Source organism: Pipra filicauda, unplaced genomic scaffold (genome assembly GCF_003945595.2).
Source record: "Pipra filicauda isolate LSUMZ 115617 unplaced genomic scaffold, ASM394559v2 scaffold12_size5214236_pilon, whole genome shotgun sequence".
Classification (NCBI taxonomy): Eukaryota; Metazoa; Chordata; class Aves; order Passeriformes; family Pipridae; genus Pipra; species Pipra filicauda.
In genome coordinates this window covers 3,250,293-3,270,919 of record NW_024103763.1, presented here as the reverse complement: position 1 = coordinate 3,270,919, position 20,627 = coordinate 3,250,293, and the positions used below count along the sequence as shown (strand labels likewise).

The 20,627-nt window shown below is 39.4% G+C and overlaps 2 protein-coding genes across 5 annotated transcripts in view; both read right to left on the bottom strand.

The window, feature by feature from the left end:
• PHKA2 (phosphorylase kinase regulatory subunit alpha 2) overlaps positions 1–330 on the bottom strand; it is a 47,046-nt gene extending 46,716 nt beyond the window's left edge. For both annotated transcript variants that reach the window (XM_027738229.2, XM_039378019.1), the window contains exon 1: positions 159–330. In XM_027738229.2, coding sequence (XP_027594030.1) covers positions 159–236 — 78 coding nt within the window. In that variant the 5' untranslated portion in view covers positions 237–330. The remainder of the gene's footprint in view (positions 1–158) is intronic.
• A 2,112-nt stretch (positions 331–2,442) lies between these two features.
• Positions 2,443–20,627, bottom strand: part of ADGRG2 (adhesion G protein-coupled receptor G2) — a 64,786-nt gene continuing 46,601 nt past the window's right edge. For all 3 annotated transcript variants that reach the window (XM_027738298.2, XM_039377998.1, XM_027738296.2), the window contains 10 exons: positions 20,336–20,458; positions 19,165–19,210; positions 18,956–19,059; positions 18,253–18,377; positions 17,226–17,494; positions 16,339–16,438; positions 15,767–16,041; positions 13,842–13,943; positions 8,929–9,081; positions 2,443–4,370 (listed from right to left, as the gene is read on the bottom strand). In XM_027738298.2, the coding sequence (XP_027594099.1) occupies positions 4,186–4,370; positions 8,929–9,081; positions 13,842–13,943; positions 15,767–16,041; positions 16,339–16,438; positions 17,226–17,494; positions 18,253–18,377; positions 18,956–19,059; positions 19,165–19,210; positions 20,336–20,458 (1,482 nt within the window). In that variant the 3' untranslated portion in view covers positions 2,443–4,185. The remainder of the gene's footprint in view (positions 4,371–8,928; positions 9,082–13,841; positions 13,944–15,766; positions 16,042–16,338; positions 16,439–17,225; positions 17,495–18,252; positions 18,378–18,955; positions 19,060–19,164; positions 19,211–20,335; positions 20,459–20,627) is intronic.

Here is a 20,627-nt window from a genome sequence, read left to right as displayed (position 1 = left end):
CTGGAGGGGGGATGTTCTCCCACCGGCCTCGTCGTGGCCCTCCTGCACCCAGCCCGCCGCCACCGGCCCCGGCAGCTCCCCCGCGCCCCCCCTCACAGCCTCATCGCACCGGGCGCCCCCGCCCCGACAAGGCGCCCCGGAGCGGCGGCCGCGCTCACCTGGTGGCAGAGGATGGTCCGCTGGACCAGGCGGGCGTAGCCGTCCAGGCGCACCCCCGAGTTGCTCCGGCTCCTCATCGTCCCACGGCCAGCCCGGCTGCCTGGCCCGGCTGCCCGGCCCGCCCGCTCCCCTCCCGGCCGCGATCGGGGCGGGGACAGCCGGAGATGGCGGCGGCGGCCTCTCCCCTCCTTCCCTGGGCGGTGGCGGGAGCGCCAGCCCGCCCTCACGGCGGGGCGGGGCGGGACCGGCCTCCTGCCCCCGGCAGCACCGGGCACCGCGGGGTGATGGGGACCGAGGACCGAGCAGGGGAGAGGCCGTAACGCGAGAAAGGACAAAAACATTTGTAAAAATGCGGCATCTGTTAAAAACAAAGTCGATTTTATCCATCCTCTTCTAAGTTCGTAAAATAAAATTGAAAAGATCAGAATACTTACTGGAAGCTTTTTTCCTTTTTGTTCCACCCCCCCCCCCCCCCCCCCCCCCCCCCCCCCGAGCCTTAAGAAACCCCACAGTTCCGAGATCTGATCCAATGAAGGACAAAAAAACCCCCAAAACAACCCCCACACAAAAAGCCCCACAAACAAAAAACCCTAAAAAATCCAAGGCTTTATCAGGTGTTTTCACATCTCAGTCCCAGCCTTGGCTTTCCCACTCAACAAAGAAACAAGACTTGCGAGATTTCTGAAGGAAACGAACCTGCTATTCCTACAGGCATTCCCGAGGGGCACTGAGCAGCTGGGCTTCTGACTTGATTTGCCCGTGCCTTACCGCAGTCTGCAGTTCCCCAACAGGAGCAAGGAGCAGGAATAAGGGATGTCAGGCAAATAGAACCAAGAAGTTTACAAACACAAACCACAACATGTGTTACGTTCAGTTGCAAAATCTTCAGCACCTTCCCTCTGTGCTCCTGGCAATAGGAAGTAAAAGAGTGTGAAGTGTGGATGGGTGTGGAAGCGCTGAACAGATGTTGCAGAGTAGCTGAAGGTGCGGGATTCACTCATTTCAGAAAGGATTTTTTTTCCATTTTTTTTTTCTCACGTGAAATTGCAGCATTAACAGATTTAATATTGTAACTTTTTCTTGCTGTGCTTCCTTCATTGACTATGTAACTGACAACCATGGTTGAGAGAACAGCATTCAAAGGAGACACTTTCCTTCAGCGAATATCAGACACCTACACCCTCTAAGTTTAATCAGGAAGGGACAGGGCACTACTAGAAGGTTCACCATCTCCATTTGCCAGAGCTGTGCTGTCCCAAGACCTGGACCAGTTCACTCCCCTAAACTCCACACCAGCTCCTTGCTTCAGGGCACTGCTTTTTACAGACACTGCCTGCACTGAGGGAACAGGTTTGCTGAGCAAGGTGATGCCAGCTGTACATGGTAGGTTGCTGTTTGTCTATGACTAAGCTTAAAACCTCCTTACAGATGTCCCCAAGTTAGCTTTGCACCCACGAGTTGATGCACAGAGTTTTACTCTGTGCTCTGGGAAGGGGTTGCATCTTTCTTTTGCATCTTTCTGGGTGCCATGGCTAAACTCCTAGCAGCGCCCAACAGACCAAGTACCAAAAGGATACCATAACACCTAACATGAAAACACATTTTCAGCTAGTTTAATGATGATGATTATTCACTGAGCTAAAATAATATGCTGGTGTGAGCACAAAATTTTGCTACAATATGTGCGTGCTTTTAAGTGGCAAAGTCAGAAAGGCCTCCCCACCCCTAGGAATATATAAAATAAAAATTATTTAAAGAAGCCTAACATATCTTAGTGTGCAAAAAATAGAAACAAAACGAAGATTCCAAGCAGGTCAGTGACAGCGGGATATGTGTTTTCATAGGGAATTTAACTACTGAAGCCAAATGCAGCTGTGTGCTTTTGCTTATAGCATACTTGTGGGAGAGCTTTAGCAGACTTGGACAGGCATTGGCTGGACAGACTTACCACGGTTTTCTCTGCTAAAATCCAAATCTTCTAGAACTGTGAAAGGTAAAATACGTGAGAGACAATTAATGTAACAGCTAGGTCAGCATTTTCTCCAAGAGGTTACTGCAGTTCATGTAATCTGAAGAACTGAAATACAGGCCAGTATTAATGACACATTCATCTGAAAGACAAAGTTTATATATTTTATGTGTTGTATTTGCTGCAAATTTATTACTTTTTTTTACAGTTGAAAATATAAATATAAGAACATTAAATAAATTTACAAGAAACACTGCAAAGGCAATTAGCCAAATAGTTAAAGCATTCACAGAAATGCATTCCAGCTACTAGCATTCCAGGATGGGCTTTTATTAACATGCAGCTAAAACCTTGCGGATAAACACAACGAATACTTTAAATTCTCACATTAAAAACATATTCAGAGTAATCTTAGATATAGGTGACCGAAAGAACCCATGTGTTATCCACAGAACCACAAGAGGGTTTGAGTACTGAAGAGGTTCAGTTGCTGAACTACAACAGAGCCCCAGATAGGAGGCATTTAGCTGATGCTTTTTGTTGAGAAGAGTGTTTCCAGAGCTCCCTGCTGAGTCCTCTGGGAAAGCAAACCCCTTGCTCTCCTTCAACATGCATCTGCTTCACACATCCCCCTTTACAGGGTCTGTTACTCTGCAGTCAGGTGCCAGTTTGTTCTAGTTCTTGCTCCAGGAGCATCCAGCCTTTGACCAAGAACACAGATTAAGAAAGCAGTGGTCACAGCCACACACCTGTGTGAGGAAGAAGAGGTACAGCCAGGGCTCAGGCTAATTTCTGTTCAGGAAGAATCTTCACAATGTTGTATGGGCTTTCAGTTGTTTGGCATGAAGAGCAAAAATCCAGCCTTTATCAGGCAAATATCACAAGAAGAATGAAATTTTGCTTCAGCACTTACTGAGCAAGGGCTTCGGGGTTTGGTTTGCCAACCAAGGGCCAAAGCACAAGCAGAAATACTCATTAGAATAGCCCAAGAGCTGCCCCTTAAAAAACAGCCACACAATGAAGCAAACAATTTCTCAGCTACTAAACATAGCAGTTGGTACTTATTATTTCTATTTTTTTTCCCAAAAAACCACAAACTTCTCTACTTTCATCACTGCAAATGAGAGATGGCAGTGTGTATAATCTCTGAAACCACCACTCAAGACAAAAACTGACTCTGCTGAAATCAGTGGCAAAAATTCTGATGGACTTACTCAAGCCACAACATAACTTAGTTGTTTTTAATAACCCTCTGACTACTTTACTTATCACTCCCTCATTCGTGGCACTCTAGTTGGATTATATTCAGTTTTTATCCCTCTGTGGTGTACTAAAAAGTTTCTAGAGGTTCAAGACTGATCGTGTTCGTTATTTACAGTTCTCCATCTAGTGAATATATTCAAACCACTGTAAGTGATTCCACTTACTCAACAAAGTAACTTCTATATCATTCTGTTAAAGTTAATTAACTAAAGAAAAATATGAACTTACAATAAAAGTTAAAAACAAAATACCAATTATTTTTCTATACATAGGAATATTTATATTACAAGAAATAAATATAAAATTATCATTGAGATGCTTAAGAGTTGATATTTTTCTGTTTATGTACATCACTACAGAGTTTACTACTACAACGTACAAAAAGTTGAGGACAGTGTAGCTAACATTTTGAAAGTTAACATCGTTTGTATGGACAAGTTGTAACTTTCTACATCTATACAATACTACTAAGCATTATAACCAGATAAACTTAATTGTAATGAAAAAAGTCTAAACAAAACTTTTGTTCAGATGTAAAAAAAACCCTCAAAAAACCCATTCTGATGAAGAATCAAAATGGAAATGTGCCAGCTGTAATCTGACATCCAAGACCTTGTAAAAATAGTAGCTTCCTTTTTTTTCCCTTTAATAATTGTCCTTGTCAATCCATTGCATGGCTGCCTTGAAGTTCCAGTACCATATATTAAATAAAATCAGTTCTTGGTGTGCTCACATTATGTAAAACTGTTAAACTCTACTTCACACTGTAAAACAATGTGCTGTTTAAAAGGAAATCACATTTTCTCCATAGAATTTAGGCTTCCTCTTTTTGAAGTCCTTCTGAGTGAGATGTGGCTTTCTTGGCTGCCAGTATCATCCTTGTCTTGAAATACAAGTTGTTTGCCTGAAAAGTCATGGAGACACACATCACCATTCTGTACACTGAAAAGAACACCATTCTTCTCACTGGAAAGGTGGCCTGTTGAAACAAAAAAGTGCATCCGGCATGAGAAAGTTCAGAATTAAGTCTCCCATGCTTTTTCAGTCACTGAAGGGAGTTCCTAGACTCTCATTTTATCCCTGCAACAATTTAAAAAATGTGGATTTTTCTGTACTTATTTTGTATATAGTTCTCTGTGTGAAACCATGAGATTTGAGAGATGCACAATAGTGTCATAGGTTTTCTTGTTTTAAAGAAAAAAACCAAAACCTGCTTGAAATTTTTTCCCTTTACCACTGTGGAAGAAAGGTGTTGAGTGAGGGAGGGAGAGGAGATGGCCAGAGTGAGCACACACATAAAAGGACTGGCTAATACCCCCATATTCCAAGCTAATGTCTTCAGCAGACTGTAGGGGAAGGTGAGGGTTTGTTTTTTTTCTTCTGGGTACAGCACCTCGCTTTTGCCCGGATTCAGGGAGGGTGTGTGTGTGAAAAGAAAGAGCTCCGGGATTCATTTTGTTTTCGGCCAAGTCATCTAGATGCCTTTGGACCCGGTTCGCCTTCGTTCCCTCACGCCCTGTTCTGCCCACGGCCCAGATTTGCCTCGGATTTCATGGGAGAAGCCGGTAGCACCCGCAGAGGAACTTTTGAGGAGAAAAGATGTTCTTCCCCCCCCACACACACACTCCTCCTTCTCCGTGCCGGTGGCAGTTTACACCCATTGACGAGGAAGGGGAGTTCCAGCCAGAGCCTTTGACAGCGTGAGTCCACAGGAGGAATCACCCTCCCGCTCCTCCCTCCCCTTCCGTGCGGTCCCACCGGAGCCCAGCCGGGCTCCCTGCTGGCCCTGGTTAGAACTGCGCCGAAAAGTACTTAATTGTATTCGGAGGGAGTTTGGGTGCGGGACTGTTGCTTGTTTTCTTTTGTTGTGTTACCTATACACGTATATTCTTTGGTAAAGAGATGTTATTTTTCTTTTCCACACCTTTTCAACTGGAGCCTCTTAATTTCGAAGTTATAATTACTTAGAGGGTGGAGGTTGGTTTTTCTCGTATCCCGCCCTCCTTAGCAAACACTTCTGTCTAGTTCAACTGAGACAAATAGGATTCCATAGTTTTAAACAGTCAGGGTCACGATTCTCAAAATATAAACCTTGACTTGGAATAAATATCACTAGATAAGATGCAAAATACTTCTTATTTTAGTTTTGCTTTATCAAGTTAAGTTTAAAAGGTTTCTCAGGTATGCCATGCATCTGAAAGAAGAAAGTGTTTGAGAAACCAGGGATATTTTTTTTTCCTTTGAAAGGCATTCAATTTGCAGTATTTATTTCTGGAGGACAATCAGAATATGGCCTAGGTCTAATCATGGGTCAAAGTCATTTAGACTGGAGAGAATCTTACACATTTAGGTGAACCTACAATGAACATGTATAATACCACTGGTGACTGGAGCCTTTTAATGAAATGCTCCACAAATGCTCAGTTCACTGGATAGAATCTCCTACCTCTATGCATCACATTCTAAATATTTTTTAATGAGAAACTGGATTTTTTATTCTAAGTATTTGTGTAAATGCTTCTGTTTGGATTTTTTTTTATTTAGTTATTAATTTAAGCAGCCATCAAGCACTTAAGCAGGCAAAAATGTAAAAAGGGTAAGATGAGCAGGAGAGCTTTGTTCATCAATTCAAATCGTAAAAAAACTGAAATGACAGAAAATAAACATACTTCCTGACACTGTACTTGTTGTTTAACCCCCTGCCTGACTACAACTGTTTTATTTTAGGAGTGTTCAAAATAGCTGTGCCCTAATGTTAGGGCAAAATCTGGGAAGAAAATAAGGCTATTGTCTGAAAAAATTCAGAGAAGTAGTTTCTCTTCCTCAGTGAGAAACCTGATGATATCAGGTATGCCATGTGATACCAAATGGCAGTTTCCCAGGCATGCAAATCAGTAACAGAAAAACTGAAACCAAGGAAGTATTAGAATGCCATGAAAAGATGAAGTTACACTGTCCAGTAGGCAAGCAAAGCCACATCCCAAATTTATCATGGTAAACCATTCAGTCCTCAATCTGGAATAGCATTTCAGTGGAAGCAGTGAGGTCAAAATCATAAAGTGTTTACAGCTCAGTGTATTTATGACATAGGTCTTAACTTCTAGAGTGTTTTCTTTTTGGAGCTCACTTTTTAAAGTGAAGCATTACAATGTTATTTTGAAGTTCTGGCTCTGAGAGCAGGACAATCAGGTACAGCAAATTAGAAGGTCCCATGTTCCTAACACCAGTCAATTGCCTTTTGGAGGCATTTGCCCAGCTCTTCTGAGATACAACTGTCCCATATTTGGAAGATTAAGGGTAAGGAATTGCCTCAAAGAGTTTTGCTGTCCAAGCATAGGTTTAGCTTATCTTCTCATGGAAGTCCTAAAGACCCAGAAGAATTATTTAGTCGAACTATGCAAGGAAGGTATCATACAACCCTCTTGACATGAGTGGATGCTGTGGTACAAAGTTGACAATATATTCAAAATATACAATAAAATACAGGAGAAAATGAAGTGGATCATCTGAGACATCTGTGTTTGTGAGTGCACTGGAACAACGTTCTTTAGCTGCTTTGTCTGAGAAGCCTTTGGCACTGGACACACAGACTGTCACACTGGAAAGATCTAATTATCTGAATAAACTGGGACAGAATTGGATGGTGTCCCACAGAATTGGCATCACTCAATGGTTTAGATCATCAGTTTAGCATCTCATTCTAAAATGCTATCCAAAACAACAAAAACATTTTCCAGAAAGCCACAACAGGACTATTCACTCAGTTGCTACAACAAAGTAGTTTAATAGAACATCTCTGTTATCTTTCTTTCTGTTGAGAAAAGCGGTCAAATATACACAGCTGTGTATAAGCATGTAAAATGCTTATACACATATAGGGAGAGATGGCATCTTTCATCAGAGTAATTAATATAGCTGGGGAAAAACACACACCCATCAAGACATGCAAGCTTTTGTGCCTGAAAATTTCTCTCTTTGAGAAGTAATACCTCTACCTAGAATGTTACCTGACTTTACTGGTGAGAGTTACTGGATTCTGGTTCTTAACTGACCTGTTAGATACAAAGTATGTTAATTATTGCATTGTGTGGTATCCAAATTAAGAGATTTTATAAACGATTATGAAAAAAAAAAAGAAACTAGTTTTACAAGCTCAGTTTGGAAAACTGTTCAGGGCATGTCCAAGTGCCATTTCCTGAAGTATTGTGATTCCTTTTCAATGTGCAGTTAGTACATTCAAAGGGACAGTAATCTATTAGGGGGTAGCACGTATGAATTCCATAGCTTTTACTCTATACATCTGAGAGGTTATCTGCTGAGATTATCCCACTGATTATCTGCTGTCTTCTGACAGCATAGATCAGGAAATGAGGGCAACCCCACCTCTCCAAGCATGTCCAACAAATTCATAATAAACATTCTAGCTGATGACATGACTTCTTAGCCTCAACTCTTAATCAATTGGGAAAGATACATCAGGCACACAGGAGTAATGTCCTCTGAGATTTGCTCAAGTTTTTATCCATTACAGATTTTTAAGTTATTTTTCTCTTTGAAAAACTGATGGTCTTTTCTGAGAGCTCAAATCAGCAGCATGACATGTGCCCAGCAAGAGTGTGAAAAACTAGATTATGTCCACTGAAAAAAGATCACTTTTTAATAAGTACCTTCAGTGGTGATTCATATTTAGTTTTCTCAATAGACAAATAAGCCACACCAAATTGCAAGTGAAATTCAGTGGAGTGCTATATACACCTGCGTTTCAACTTATCAGGAACAGAGCAGAGGGTAGCAGTTCAGAGGACAGTATTATGTCAGAACAGGAAGGATAGGTAATTTTACTTCTGAAGAATTGTTTCTTGCAACAAATATGTTTCTGTTAGGCAAAAATATCCTTAAAAACCCTGCAGGGGAAATAAAGGGCTATAGAGAAATTCAGTTTTGATGTTTTTTCTGTAGCAAATGGTGAGGAAGCCCTCTCAGCAGTGCTCTCTTCACTGAGGTGATAAGTTATAGTCTCCATTTTCTCTTACTTCTCTTATAAGCAGCTTCCATATGAGCACTCCATTAATTTTCTTCCTCATATTACCTCCTACTTGATTTCTTTCAGACTTTCAAGCTATATTATTATCCTATATTTATTTCTTCTTTAGGCAATATTTGTTCTAACATGGTTTAAAATGTGAACTGTTTCAAAATGTGCTTGAAGTTTTTTGTCATGTATTCATCTGACAAGAAAAGTGTTATCAGCAGCTTCTGGTAAGTAATTGCTATAATAACAAATATTACCCACTAAATGATATATAAATCAAGAGTTCCCAGTGACTAGGAGAAATGGATATTTTACAACTTTGCCTATAGTTCCCTAAAATGGAGGTGTGATATTATTTGTGAGGAAATCCTGAATATTCTGACCCTATACTTATGAGTACCATTTTGCCAGCACTTCCTTTTACATCAGCATAAAAGAGAATAGCACTTGTGTTTCAAGACAAGGAAAAAATAGCTTGAGAAATATTACTTGGCATTATACTTACCATTTCCATTCGCATGCACTGAATAATCATTATTCATTAGCAGTGTTGTAGAGTTAGTGGAGTTACTGTTTGATTGTAAGGAATTGGAAGAACTGGATACTCCTTGATTTACAGTCTGCTTCTTTAAACCATTAGTAGCAGTTCTACTCCAGTCTACAACAGATACATGACACAGAAAATAGCACAACTCATACAAGCAATATATAAAAATATAGTTAATAATGCAACTGAATTAAAATAAAAGCAAGGCTTTATCCGCTCTTCTCACAGTATTCTAGACAGAATTATATTCTCCTAAGAATTCAATGATTCTCGATGTTTAAAATTATTTAAATATAGTTCCTTTTTCTCCTGTCCTTTTGTTAATAAAAGTAGTTTTCCCAGGCTGTTTGTTACTGACAGCTATTCCGGGACTTCCCCATGTGGGTCCCAGGGGCCTGCCATGAGGGATACGACACCACCCCACTTCTGTGAGGTTTGACCCATCCCTTTCCTCTCCAGACACACACACATGTACCCCACCACAAGGTGCTTCCAACTCAATAGTTACTGATCTGATGTCTAACATTCCACTCCATTGGGTTGGAACAACCACTAGGACCAGGTTTAACCATTTCTCATATTCTTGTAGAGGCAGCCGTGGTGCAAGCTAGTGGACAGAGGGAGAAAAAGGACGGGAGAAAGAGGAAAGTATGCAAGAAAGCACACAGTGGACAGTTGTTATATCAATAACTATAAACTAGGAGTTCTATCAATATAGAAACTCTGCTCTATGCAAATCACTATCTCTCACCCAGTGGGTCCCGAACTGCAGCAAATCAGGATCCAGGGAAAGAGTTCAGAATCTGGTTATTGCAGTGGCCAGAGAACTTCTTCCACTTGTATCTGTGGACAGCATCCTTCTTTGGTGAGGTACAGCACTTTAAAGAATCTTTGCTTACTTAATAACAACACATTAGGCATTAGCTCAAACCAAATACCTATATCCTAGACTACTACTTTACCACCCTCATCCTTCCCACCAAGCAGGCTTCAGGGGCAATGTCAAGGTGTATCATGGGAAAGAGATATTCAGTAATACACAAAAATCTGGTTGCCACAGGGGAAACTGTTCTTACCAACTCAGTCTAACTTACAAAAAAACTTCAGTGGTTACTAAACTCAAAATCTTCACCTGTTTGCAGCTGGAGAAAACTTTTTGCTGCCACCAACAGTCTTTGTTATCCCCTTTTCTCCCTCCCTCCAGGGGCTATCCACTCTGAGGAGGTAGGAACAGGTATACAATACTTTGGTTATTCTGAGCTATTGCACTTGCCGTTTCAGAAAAGAAACACAAACATTACAGCAAAACAAAACTTAAAGGCACAAAATGATTATGGTCTTATGCTAGAGACTGCTTTTTGCTAACACAAAAAGGTGACACGTTTAGTCTTTTTACTTTACAGTCTCTAATTCTGTTGCAGCTATTTTCTGTTTCTAGAGTTGACTTTATTATTCTAGGATTTCCTGCTTGTAGATCTCTCAAGTGTGGGTAAATACAGAAATCAGAAAAAGTCTTGTTGGCACTTCCTTTCCTCTTTGGACATTTGTATGAGAGGAGAGAAAAGAAAACTTGGTCTTGCTGAGACCAGTCTTAAAAAGAGGGAACAATCCATTTGGTGTCAATTCTGTATTTTCTGCCATGGGCATTGGTGGTTACCTATGCAACAATTGCTATTTGGCTTGCAATTCTTTTTCTGGCTCCTAGAGGCAAGGGATAGAAAGCTGAGGAACCAAATTTCCAATCATTCCTCTTAGAATCTAGCCAGGCTTTTCTTTTAAGGAGGTCTAATACCATAATATTCCTAGGGAAAGGACCCAATATCATTATCGCCTTAGTGGGGTAATCATCACCCAGTAACTAGCATTTCACTCAAGTCATCTGCTGCAGCCAACCGCATCAGCAACATAAATGATTTTTATCAGGGACTACCCCACATCTTTTTGCAGTTTTTTCATTCAAGGCAGAAATTTGGGCCCCTGTATCGACTGACAAGGTGGCAGGGGGACCATAAAGGACCAAGATGAAAGGTTATTACCATATCTCCCTCTTTGTTTTCAGTGAGCTTTCTGTTATGTTTCCGTCTGTCACCCCCAGCTCATTTACCAGGGAGTTTCCCGACTTTTCCGCTAAAGAGGTTGTAGATACTTCAAACCTGCCAGGCACCGAAGTAGCATTGTTTCCTTTTTTGGGACTATCATTTGACTGTCTCCACATTTTTACAAGCATTTGTAAAATGGTCTTGACTGTCTGTCCATCAGTTCTCAAGGGATACCGTCTTTTTCAATCCCTCATTCTACAATAGGCTCTTCGAGACTTTGCCTTCCCAGTTTCAGCCTCTAAATCGTGGAGGCTTTGCCCTTCACTCCATCCTACGGACGGTCGTTTGAGTTTTCACTTCATTTGCAGCACTAATTATCTGTCTACTATAATTTATTAAGTCCTCGGCTATTTCCCCCCATGTAAGAAAGACCAGGTCCTGCCTGCAGCCCTCCTGCACAAGCAGCTCTAAGCCGATCTTGCAATTGTGTGGCATAAAGCTTTGATGACAGTCCTTCTATCAGGAGATTAAATCTGTCCAGATTGACAAGAAACAACATAGGAGGGGGCTGATGAAGGACAAGCCACCTTTCGTGTATTAATTGGAGGCAAGCAATTGTATGCTTTTAGTGAGTTTACTCAGTGTTGAGGTAGGCATAGCGACAGGTTCTCCGCTCTCAAAGGGGTCCAGTCTTTCTACTCAATAAGCTGCTCTCTGGGTAAGGAATCAAGGTTTTTTGCCATCAGGCATTGTTAGAAACACCTCCGGGCCCCAGAATCTGTATGTTTCCTCATCTGAAAGTTTTATCTTATTTCCACCTGTGAGTGAAACTCTCCAAATGTACTCTGTTTCACTGTCTCTTGCATGCTTACTGTATTTCTTTTGCAATTTTAACAACTCTGCTGGGGAATAAGGTATCTTTTAGTTGTTACCATGGGCTCTGCCTACTCATCTTCACCTTCATACACAAATCTGGTCTTCACAAGCGGACATAGTTTGGGTAGGAGGGGGAGCTTTTGCTTTACTGTATCAAAATTCTGCTTCAAAGAAATGGATTTCGCCTCCCAAGAGTCAAGAGACTTAACGTCACAGTTACGATACTCTGCTTCTTTAGCCAGGCTAGGGGATTTCATTTCCTACCCCATTCCCCTACCCAGGTGGGAAGTGGCATTATGGTTAACATATCGTGCCTCCTTGGCCAGGCTTGAGTCACTTTCCATCCCTCCACTCAGGTGGGCAACTTGCAACTACAACTCTTTTTCTCTCTCACAGGACTCGTTCCACTTGTCACATTTTCAACTAATCTCTTTTCAGCATTCAACCAAAAGGCATTCAACTTCGCCTTTTGATGAGCTAAGCTCTCAGCTTTCACAGCCACTCTTAACTCAGCTAAGGACTCATTCTGGTTTTGACTGCGCTGATTAGTAACAAATCTCTCTCTCTGAGCAGCTGTCAGCACAAGTCTCAGCAAAGAACAGACTAAAGTCTTTCTTTTACCACATCTCTTTTTCTTCTGTCTTGCCAGTTCTTTTATTTTCTTAGAGACTAACTTGGGATCATGCCAGTTTTCCTCAGCCCATCTTTCTTTCTTTGGGACTAGGTGTGCCTCATAATCTCTTAATTGCTCAGCAAGGGGGGAACAGTTTAGGTTCTTTTCACCTTCCACCTGGCTGCTGGCGACTGACATGCTTTGTCTCTTTGTTTGCAATTTGCAATTATTCCCAAACAAAAAACCCCTCTTTTCATCTAAAGGTAAACCCTGCTCTAAGCGCCAAAGATGTAACACTCCACCCCAAGGAGCTGCAAGCTCACAGGTTCAGCTAGGAGTTTTACTTTAATATATATATATATAAGGTTTTTAATACCTCGAGATAGCGTCAAGAGAATAAGCTACAGACTTGTTCCCAAGAGGTATTTTTTATTAATAATTTAGGGGAGAAAATAAGGGAACTTTGCAAAAGTTCAAAAGGGCACCACACAAACTAGGCAAAAATGTTCCACCACAGTACTGACCCAGCACATACTATTCCACATCATTTAAGTCAAAATCCAATGTCTCCACATCTAAGTCAAAATCCAATCCCTTGAGCTCCAAGCCACCCAAAGCATCAAGCAAGTAGCAAAGAAAGAGAAGCAGAGGGAGCAAGAAGAGAGAAGAAGAAAGAGGGAGAGACAGATCGTATAGCTACCATTGGAACCTTGTGGAAGACCAGCTCTCACATCTCCAGATGGCAGGGCCGTCACACGTGGCAAACATGCCTTTGATTTTATCTGCTCTGGTCCCTATGGCCACCCCCTCCAGGCGGGGTCTCTGACCCACGGGCACTGTGGGGTCCCAGGCCAGGGTGAGGGGCAGTGTTCTCACTGTCCCTGCCAATCTGAGCCTGGCTTAGGGGCTCCAGGAGGTGTGGTGTGTTATAGTTTTCCCAGGCTGTTTGTGACTGACAGTTACTCTGGGGCTTCCCCATGTGGGTTCCAGAGTCTTGTCATGCCACCTCACCTCACCCATCCCTTCCCTGCTCCACACACACACACACACACACACACACACACACACACACACACACACACATACCCCCCAAAAGGTGATTCCAACCCAATAATAACTGATCTGGCATCTAACATATGGAAGCATGTAAGAACTGTATCACCTACCACTCTTAAAAACTATAATTTGGGAGGTTTATTATACCTTGGCTAATAAATTAGAACTGCAACTGCAGCAACATGATTGATTTTTTTTTAAGTATTACAAAATACTAGGAATTAACACTGAGTGTAAGTATTCAGAAGTAAAAAAAAAAAAAAAATTAAAAAAAAAATCATATTTACCAGAGTTTTCAGCTAGCCTGAATTTCCCACAACAGAGATATCTTCTCCACTGTTTACGGACGTTCTCCTTTGTTACACAATAGAAGATGAAAATGAAGAACCCTGCAAAGCAATAACATTAGAGAATATTGCAAAATTTGCTTTCACTACTTCTTAATGAACTGTATTTTGGTTTTCTTTCATTTCTTTTAAATTTCTAATCAAAAGTAATGACATCTTTGGTGAAAAAGTTTACAACTCTGAACACTGCAGTAAACTTATTCCATACATAGCTTAGAGGAATCATACACACAAATGCAAAAACAACGAATACAATCAAATCCACAAGGTACTTAAAGTTTCCTTCTATCAAACAAAAAGGGGGAAATTCTGTTGATCCTGAAATTTACTTAACGCTTTTGGAAAAGAATTCAAAGCAATGTCAAACAGAGGGTGTGATACGACACTGTCAGGCTGTGCCGCTTTCAGCACATGGTGTGACACTGTCATATCTTCTATTAGAAGCTAACCTGTTACCAGAAAAATAACTTGTATCTAAAATGCTCATCAATGAGATCCCCCCTACCACAATTCCAAAGTCAAATATTTTCTAGAAGGGATGGTGCTCATGCCGTCTCTTGCCAGTGCCATATTACAGATTCTTTGTCTGCTTCTCTAACTGATTCTACTAAGTGACACAGGGTAGCATCTAACTTCCCCTGCTTAAAAGCCCATCATCATTGTCCATCTGCAATATTTCCCTGAGAACAGACCGGTTAGGTTTACAGTGAATAGAAAATAGCTTGAGATAAAACTAAATGATCAGACTGGTGTAGACACGCATGGACGTTATGTTTACACTGCTTTTCGGGCAAATTAAGCATATAAAATTCCACTGGAAAAGATTACTCACATCTTTTTTTGCTAAAGTATCTTTCTTAACTTTGGTTTTTAGGATTAGTTTTTGAACGTAACTAAGTGTTGCTCTATACCAAACGGTTCTATGCCATTTTCAAATATTTTGAAACAGTTTTGAAACACCAGTATAAGCTTAATTCAATTAATACAATTTATGCACCTTTATTTATGCACTTCCAATATCCAAATTTGCCTACCACCTATCTTGAAACTGGGTAAACGGGGAACTTAGTTTCATGTAACAGATTATTCTGACCACACAGAATCTAGTCTTGTGTTAGTTCAACGCAATCCTGTGCAAGACCTGGGAAAATGTGGGTCCAGCCCCTCACGTTACCAAGGGTAAGCTACTCAAAAATCAACACAATAAATAGAGTAGAGGTATATACACTGAACCACAATTTTCATTGCTTTAGTCTCTCTGGGAAATCACCCAGCCAGTCATCTAAGTGCCATTTAAGCATAAGTTCAGATCCAAACTTCACCAGAGTAATTCAGGTATACTTAGATAACTGTAGGCACCTACAGTTCTTAAGTACTATAGGCCATGCTTAAGAGTTAAGCCACTACCCTTTAGATGTTGCAGCCTTGCCTGTCTCAATGGCCCTTTGCTGAATGTCACACCGTCCCTCTAAGCCTTAGAAGAAGTGGAGAAATGATACAGTTTTCACTAGATTTATTGCATTATAATGTGAACACTTACAGTAACTGAGTATTCACAATTGATCTGTTGACTAGAGAGGCACAGCCACTTCTAGTGATGTCTGGTTTGCATACACTTTTTAAATTACAATATTTATAAATATAAATATACTATACCTATAAATGTTATCTAGCTTTCCTGTACCTTACCATAACAAAACTGCAATATAATATTACAGTAAAGCAGTATAATCTCTAATATAATTATCATGTTCAAGCACATATTAAAGTTAAATTTTTATTGTTGAATCAAGTAAATGACATTTTCAAATATTTTGTTTGCTATATTATATGCAAGTGGCTGTCACATGAAGGATAAAACTTACCTTGCAAAGTGTTGAAAATGGTAAAGAGGTAAGTAAATACCTCATTTACTGTGAAGAAAGCAAATCCCCAAGTAATTCCCAACAAGAATGTAAGGCCAGCAACACTCCTAAGGTCTTGAATACTTGTTTTCCTTTGAGCACCGAGTTGTTTTTTCTTTTTGATACGACAGAGCTGGATCAGCACAACAATGAACATGCTGATATTGATCAGGAATATCAGGCAAAAATATCCCACAGCAGTAATATAGAAGACAATTCTATTTTTAATCCAGCAGCTAGAACAAAAGAACAGTCTGTCAACCATTATCAGAAAGAGAAATTAAGTAAAATAAACAGGACATAAACATGTAATTTGTTGCACGTGCAAATCACTTTTGCTGTTTTAGAAAAGCTCTTCTAGTCAAAGGGTATGGGCCCTCCTACAGGAAATAACCATAAAACATGATATACTGTAGCTGTATCATTTCAAAGCACTACCACTGCTTCCTTCCCTTCCCCACCTTTACTTTAAAGAAAACCCAGTTCTGTAGGACCTCCCTCCCCCCACCCCAAAGCACCTTCCTTTAACTCACAATTCATCAGGTCCATTTATTGAAACCTTTCCAGTGGTTATAAGTCCATAATTATCCGGTGATATTGCCAACACAATGGACACAACCAATGCTGGTAACCCTGAAATATTATGAGCAAACATAAAAGTGAAAATCCTGACAAAGACAGTATTATGAGGACTTCAAATTATATTTTTCTATGAAATCTACAACTTGTTTATGAAATTCATCAGTTGAATTCTGTTAACTACTAGCTGTCTGAAAGAATCTAAAAACTGCAGCTTTCAAACTGCTCAGGAGAACAACTTGCAAAGAAACAAGAGTTCTCCACATCTAGCTCTGAAACTTTCTGAATAAGCCAACGAATGCCATTAAACTGATTTAAAATATCGATTACCAGATACTTGATTTTCTTTCTTACGTATGTTCTAAGAAAACAATTCCATTCATTTTAGTGCCTTGACTCGAGACAACAATCAGGCCCAGGATCTCTTCATCCTCTATCCAGTTAGATCTGTTTTGCTGCTTTTTGTTAGCGACAGTGCTATCCCAGAAATGCAATATATATACTTATTGGCATTTATTCTTCCAATACAACTCACACCATCTGTCTGGTAAATGGAAATGGAAGTATGCCCATTAAAAATTGTTTCTATCGTATTAGCACAAAGAAAATTCATTATCAATTTGCATTGCAGAAGCCTCAGTTCTGCAGTTGGGAGGCTGTCCGTACCTCAGTAAGGTGGAACATACAGGATCAGGTTCACTGATAATGAATACCTGCTCACTGCAAGGTCATAACATTTAATGATTGCTTAATTTTCACTTCTGAACTGTGTCACATTCACTAATATCCTTGGTAAGAGGAATTATCTACTTAGCATACAAAAGGGAAAAAAATTACATACCCCAGCCAACAACACAGAATTTAAGAATGTATTTCCGTACATAGGTATTAAAGACTTTCACAAGGGCCAGATACATGTGGAAAGCTTCCAGGCCCATCCAGGTGAAGGAAACCAGAAGGAAATAGTGAAGAAATACTGCAACTGCAATGCATAGGCCTCGTGTATCATACAGTGCAATCCATGAGTCAAGGAGGAAAACTAAGTTGAGCAGAAGTAATGCAGCACAGAGCTGAATAAGTATTTTGGAGGGGTAGTCTCTCCGGATTTTCCTAAAAAAAAGCAAATCAGTGTCATGACATCAACTGTCCATGGATCCCTGGCTTACTTCCTCTTTTGCAGTCCTTAGTGCACAAATGCCTAGAAAAAAAATATATGCTTTCATTCATATATAATGCTTCATATATTGGATCTATAAATGGAGAGAATAATTTACAAAATATTTCCAAATTAGAGGCCTGTACGGAAAAAGTTTTTTAGAAAAAGTTACACAAATACAAACAATAACTAGGAGTCTTTGAGTTTAGTATCATGGTTATTTTTTTTTACATGGTATGTTGGACTTCTTGTTACAGTGCTTCCAAAACCCAAAATGTGACTGTTCTTTATCATTATACTAGATTAGGCTTTTGACTGGGCTTCTAAAGCTTTGAAAGAGACAAGTCTTTAGTGACAGAATAATGAGAGAATAAACAAAGAATACAAATGCATTTAAAATGCTATGATTCTGCACTGCTTTCTCTATGTTGTATGTTAAACACATTCCTTCACACTTCTATTATGATAATCCATTATAAAATATGTCAGAGTGCTACTTCTTCACTTCTGACTGCATAGAACTTCATGATAATTCACTTGTTTATAAGATTAACATTCCTGAAGACTGAATCAACACCTTCTTGGTAAACTGGCCAAATTTGTGCATTATTAATGGAGACAGAGTCCATAACTGTTGGAAAGGACTTTGCAATGAAGAGTACAATCAATCATAACTGAAGAATAATGGGAGCTTAGTTGAACAGGTACTTACTCAAAAGCTATGTAGGTCACAAGAGTAACAGAAAGAAAAATTGCAGAGAGGCCACAGCCTATGTAGGATATAAAAGTCAGTACCAATTCTTGTGTGGGATTCAAAGGAGTATTTCCATACAAGTTCTAAAACAGAAACAGAAGTTAATTTCAGAGAACATGTTTATTAAATGGAAAAAGGTCAAAAAAATCCCAAATGCATATTTCCCTCTGCAACTGGAAAAAAAAAAAGTAAAACATTCTTTTCATCATGGATTTTATAAAAGGTTAACTGTAAAACAAAAAAGCCAATCTAGTCCTGTAAAGAGAAGAGGGTTGGACTCCATGATCTTTATGAGTCCCTTCCAACTCGAGATATTACTCTATGATTCTGTGATTCTAATTGTGAAAACCCATTTGATTAAAAGCTTGGTTTAAATTTGATTTCTCCTAAATTTTATTTCCTAGAACATAAAAAAACTGCCTAAATGTAAAAGCTGCAGCACTTAGGAATTTTTTTACTCCAGTGGAACTCACGGATTCCTATTCAACCAGTAGCTTAAGCATGTGTCTAACCAAATATGTACTGACACTGAAGTGAATAGAACCCGAGTATTATTTCATAGGTAGTATGTGCTTATTTGGTCCTCATTTGCTTAAGACAACACCCACTTAAATGTGTTCTTGAACCAGGGTAAAACTGTATAATTTTTGAAAATAATTACCATCAAAACGGCAAAACTTGTGAGGTGGTTGCATGAACAGACTGTTTCATTTACTCTGCTTTCTTTAACTATGCAACCTTCATGTGACCAGCCCCCATGTCCACCTGTTAAAGAAAGCAGCTTTGTTATTCATAAAAGGCTTTATTTATATTAACATGGGTTAACATAGCTAAAACAACACAGTATCTTGGGTGATCTACAGTACTTACCATTTTTATTAAAGTCCCAAAAAACACATCTAACTGTTGAATTATCCTGTTCAGGAGGTAAAAAGGAAAAAAAATTACAAACTATGAGTTTAGGATCAAATGATTTATGAATTATCTACAAAATGCAGGCAAGAATAAATACTGTATACAGGAAATATGCCTGTTTTACATGAACACAAAATTAATGTAGGTGCATAGAATGGATTAATATTGCAAAGTGCATGCAAAAATATGCTGAACAAATCTGAAGTCACCATATGGGAACTAGCTCTCATGCTTATGCAAAGATTCTGTTCCTGGTAGAACATTCTGAATGCTCTCTCATTGTCTTCCCACACTACACAAATTCTTGGAATTTCTCATCCTTGATTTTGTAAGTATTGAGGGCATGACCACACATAAAAGGAAAAACCTTTTCATTTGCAAAAATTTGATCACGTTCTATTACTGTGTTGTTAAATGTTTACATATAGATTTCCCTCCACTCATGGGAGTTCTAAAAATAGTAGAAGCAATTTACCATTCTGCTATAAATACTAATACTTTTATGGTTATGTCTCAAAACTCACTATTATGTCAACATGAGTAAACACTACACTAAGCCAGCTCCTGAAAAAAGTATCAAGTGCATTAGTGGAATTCCTAAATTTCTCAGTTCATAATAATTTAGTATTTTAAACTCTGTTAAGATTTGGGATAGCAGACTTTAATCCTTGATGCTCATTTAAGAAAGAGATGGTGTGTATGAGTCCTAATACTTCCAGATGACACAATCTTGTGTTTCAGTTCCCCTAAGAAAAAAATTTCTATTATTTTCTGGCCATACAGAACCTACAGTTGTCATGACTGCAACATCTTCCAAAGAAACCCAGGGTTTTCCATCTAAGAGTTTTTATTCTTTGTAGAATAAAACAGAAGGGTAAGCAAAAAGGATAAAAGCTGGATGGTTGGGTGATAGAACAAAATTACCTGAAATAATTTGAGAACCAAAATTTATACCAGTAGTAAATAAGCAAAGATGAATGATTTTAACTGTCTGGATGAAGATGAAATGTCCACACTAATAAAGAAAAACCTACTGATATGTATTCTTAGTACCCTACTTCCTCTACAACAGCTTCAGTGAAGGCAACGAAATTGTACTTTAAGTCTGCCAAAATGTAAATTGTACCTGATTAGGCTTGATATTCTGTAAAGTGACAGTAACATTTGCCTTTGAGTTGTGAATTGTGAGATTGGCAACACTTGATGATATAACATTGCTGATTAAAGATGCGTTCTTCAAGGAGAGATCCTGGAACGACAAAAAAAATCCAGTTTTAAAATCTTGAAGGAAGCAATACTAGAGTACAGCACCCAGAAGTTCAGTTACTATGCAGAGTAAGCTCTGGACAAAAAACAACTACTTTTTAAATCAGAACTTTTAAAATGTGTTTTGTGTGGAAAAAATCTATTCATATTTT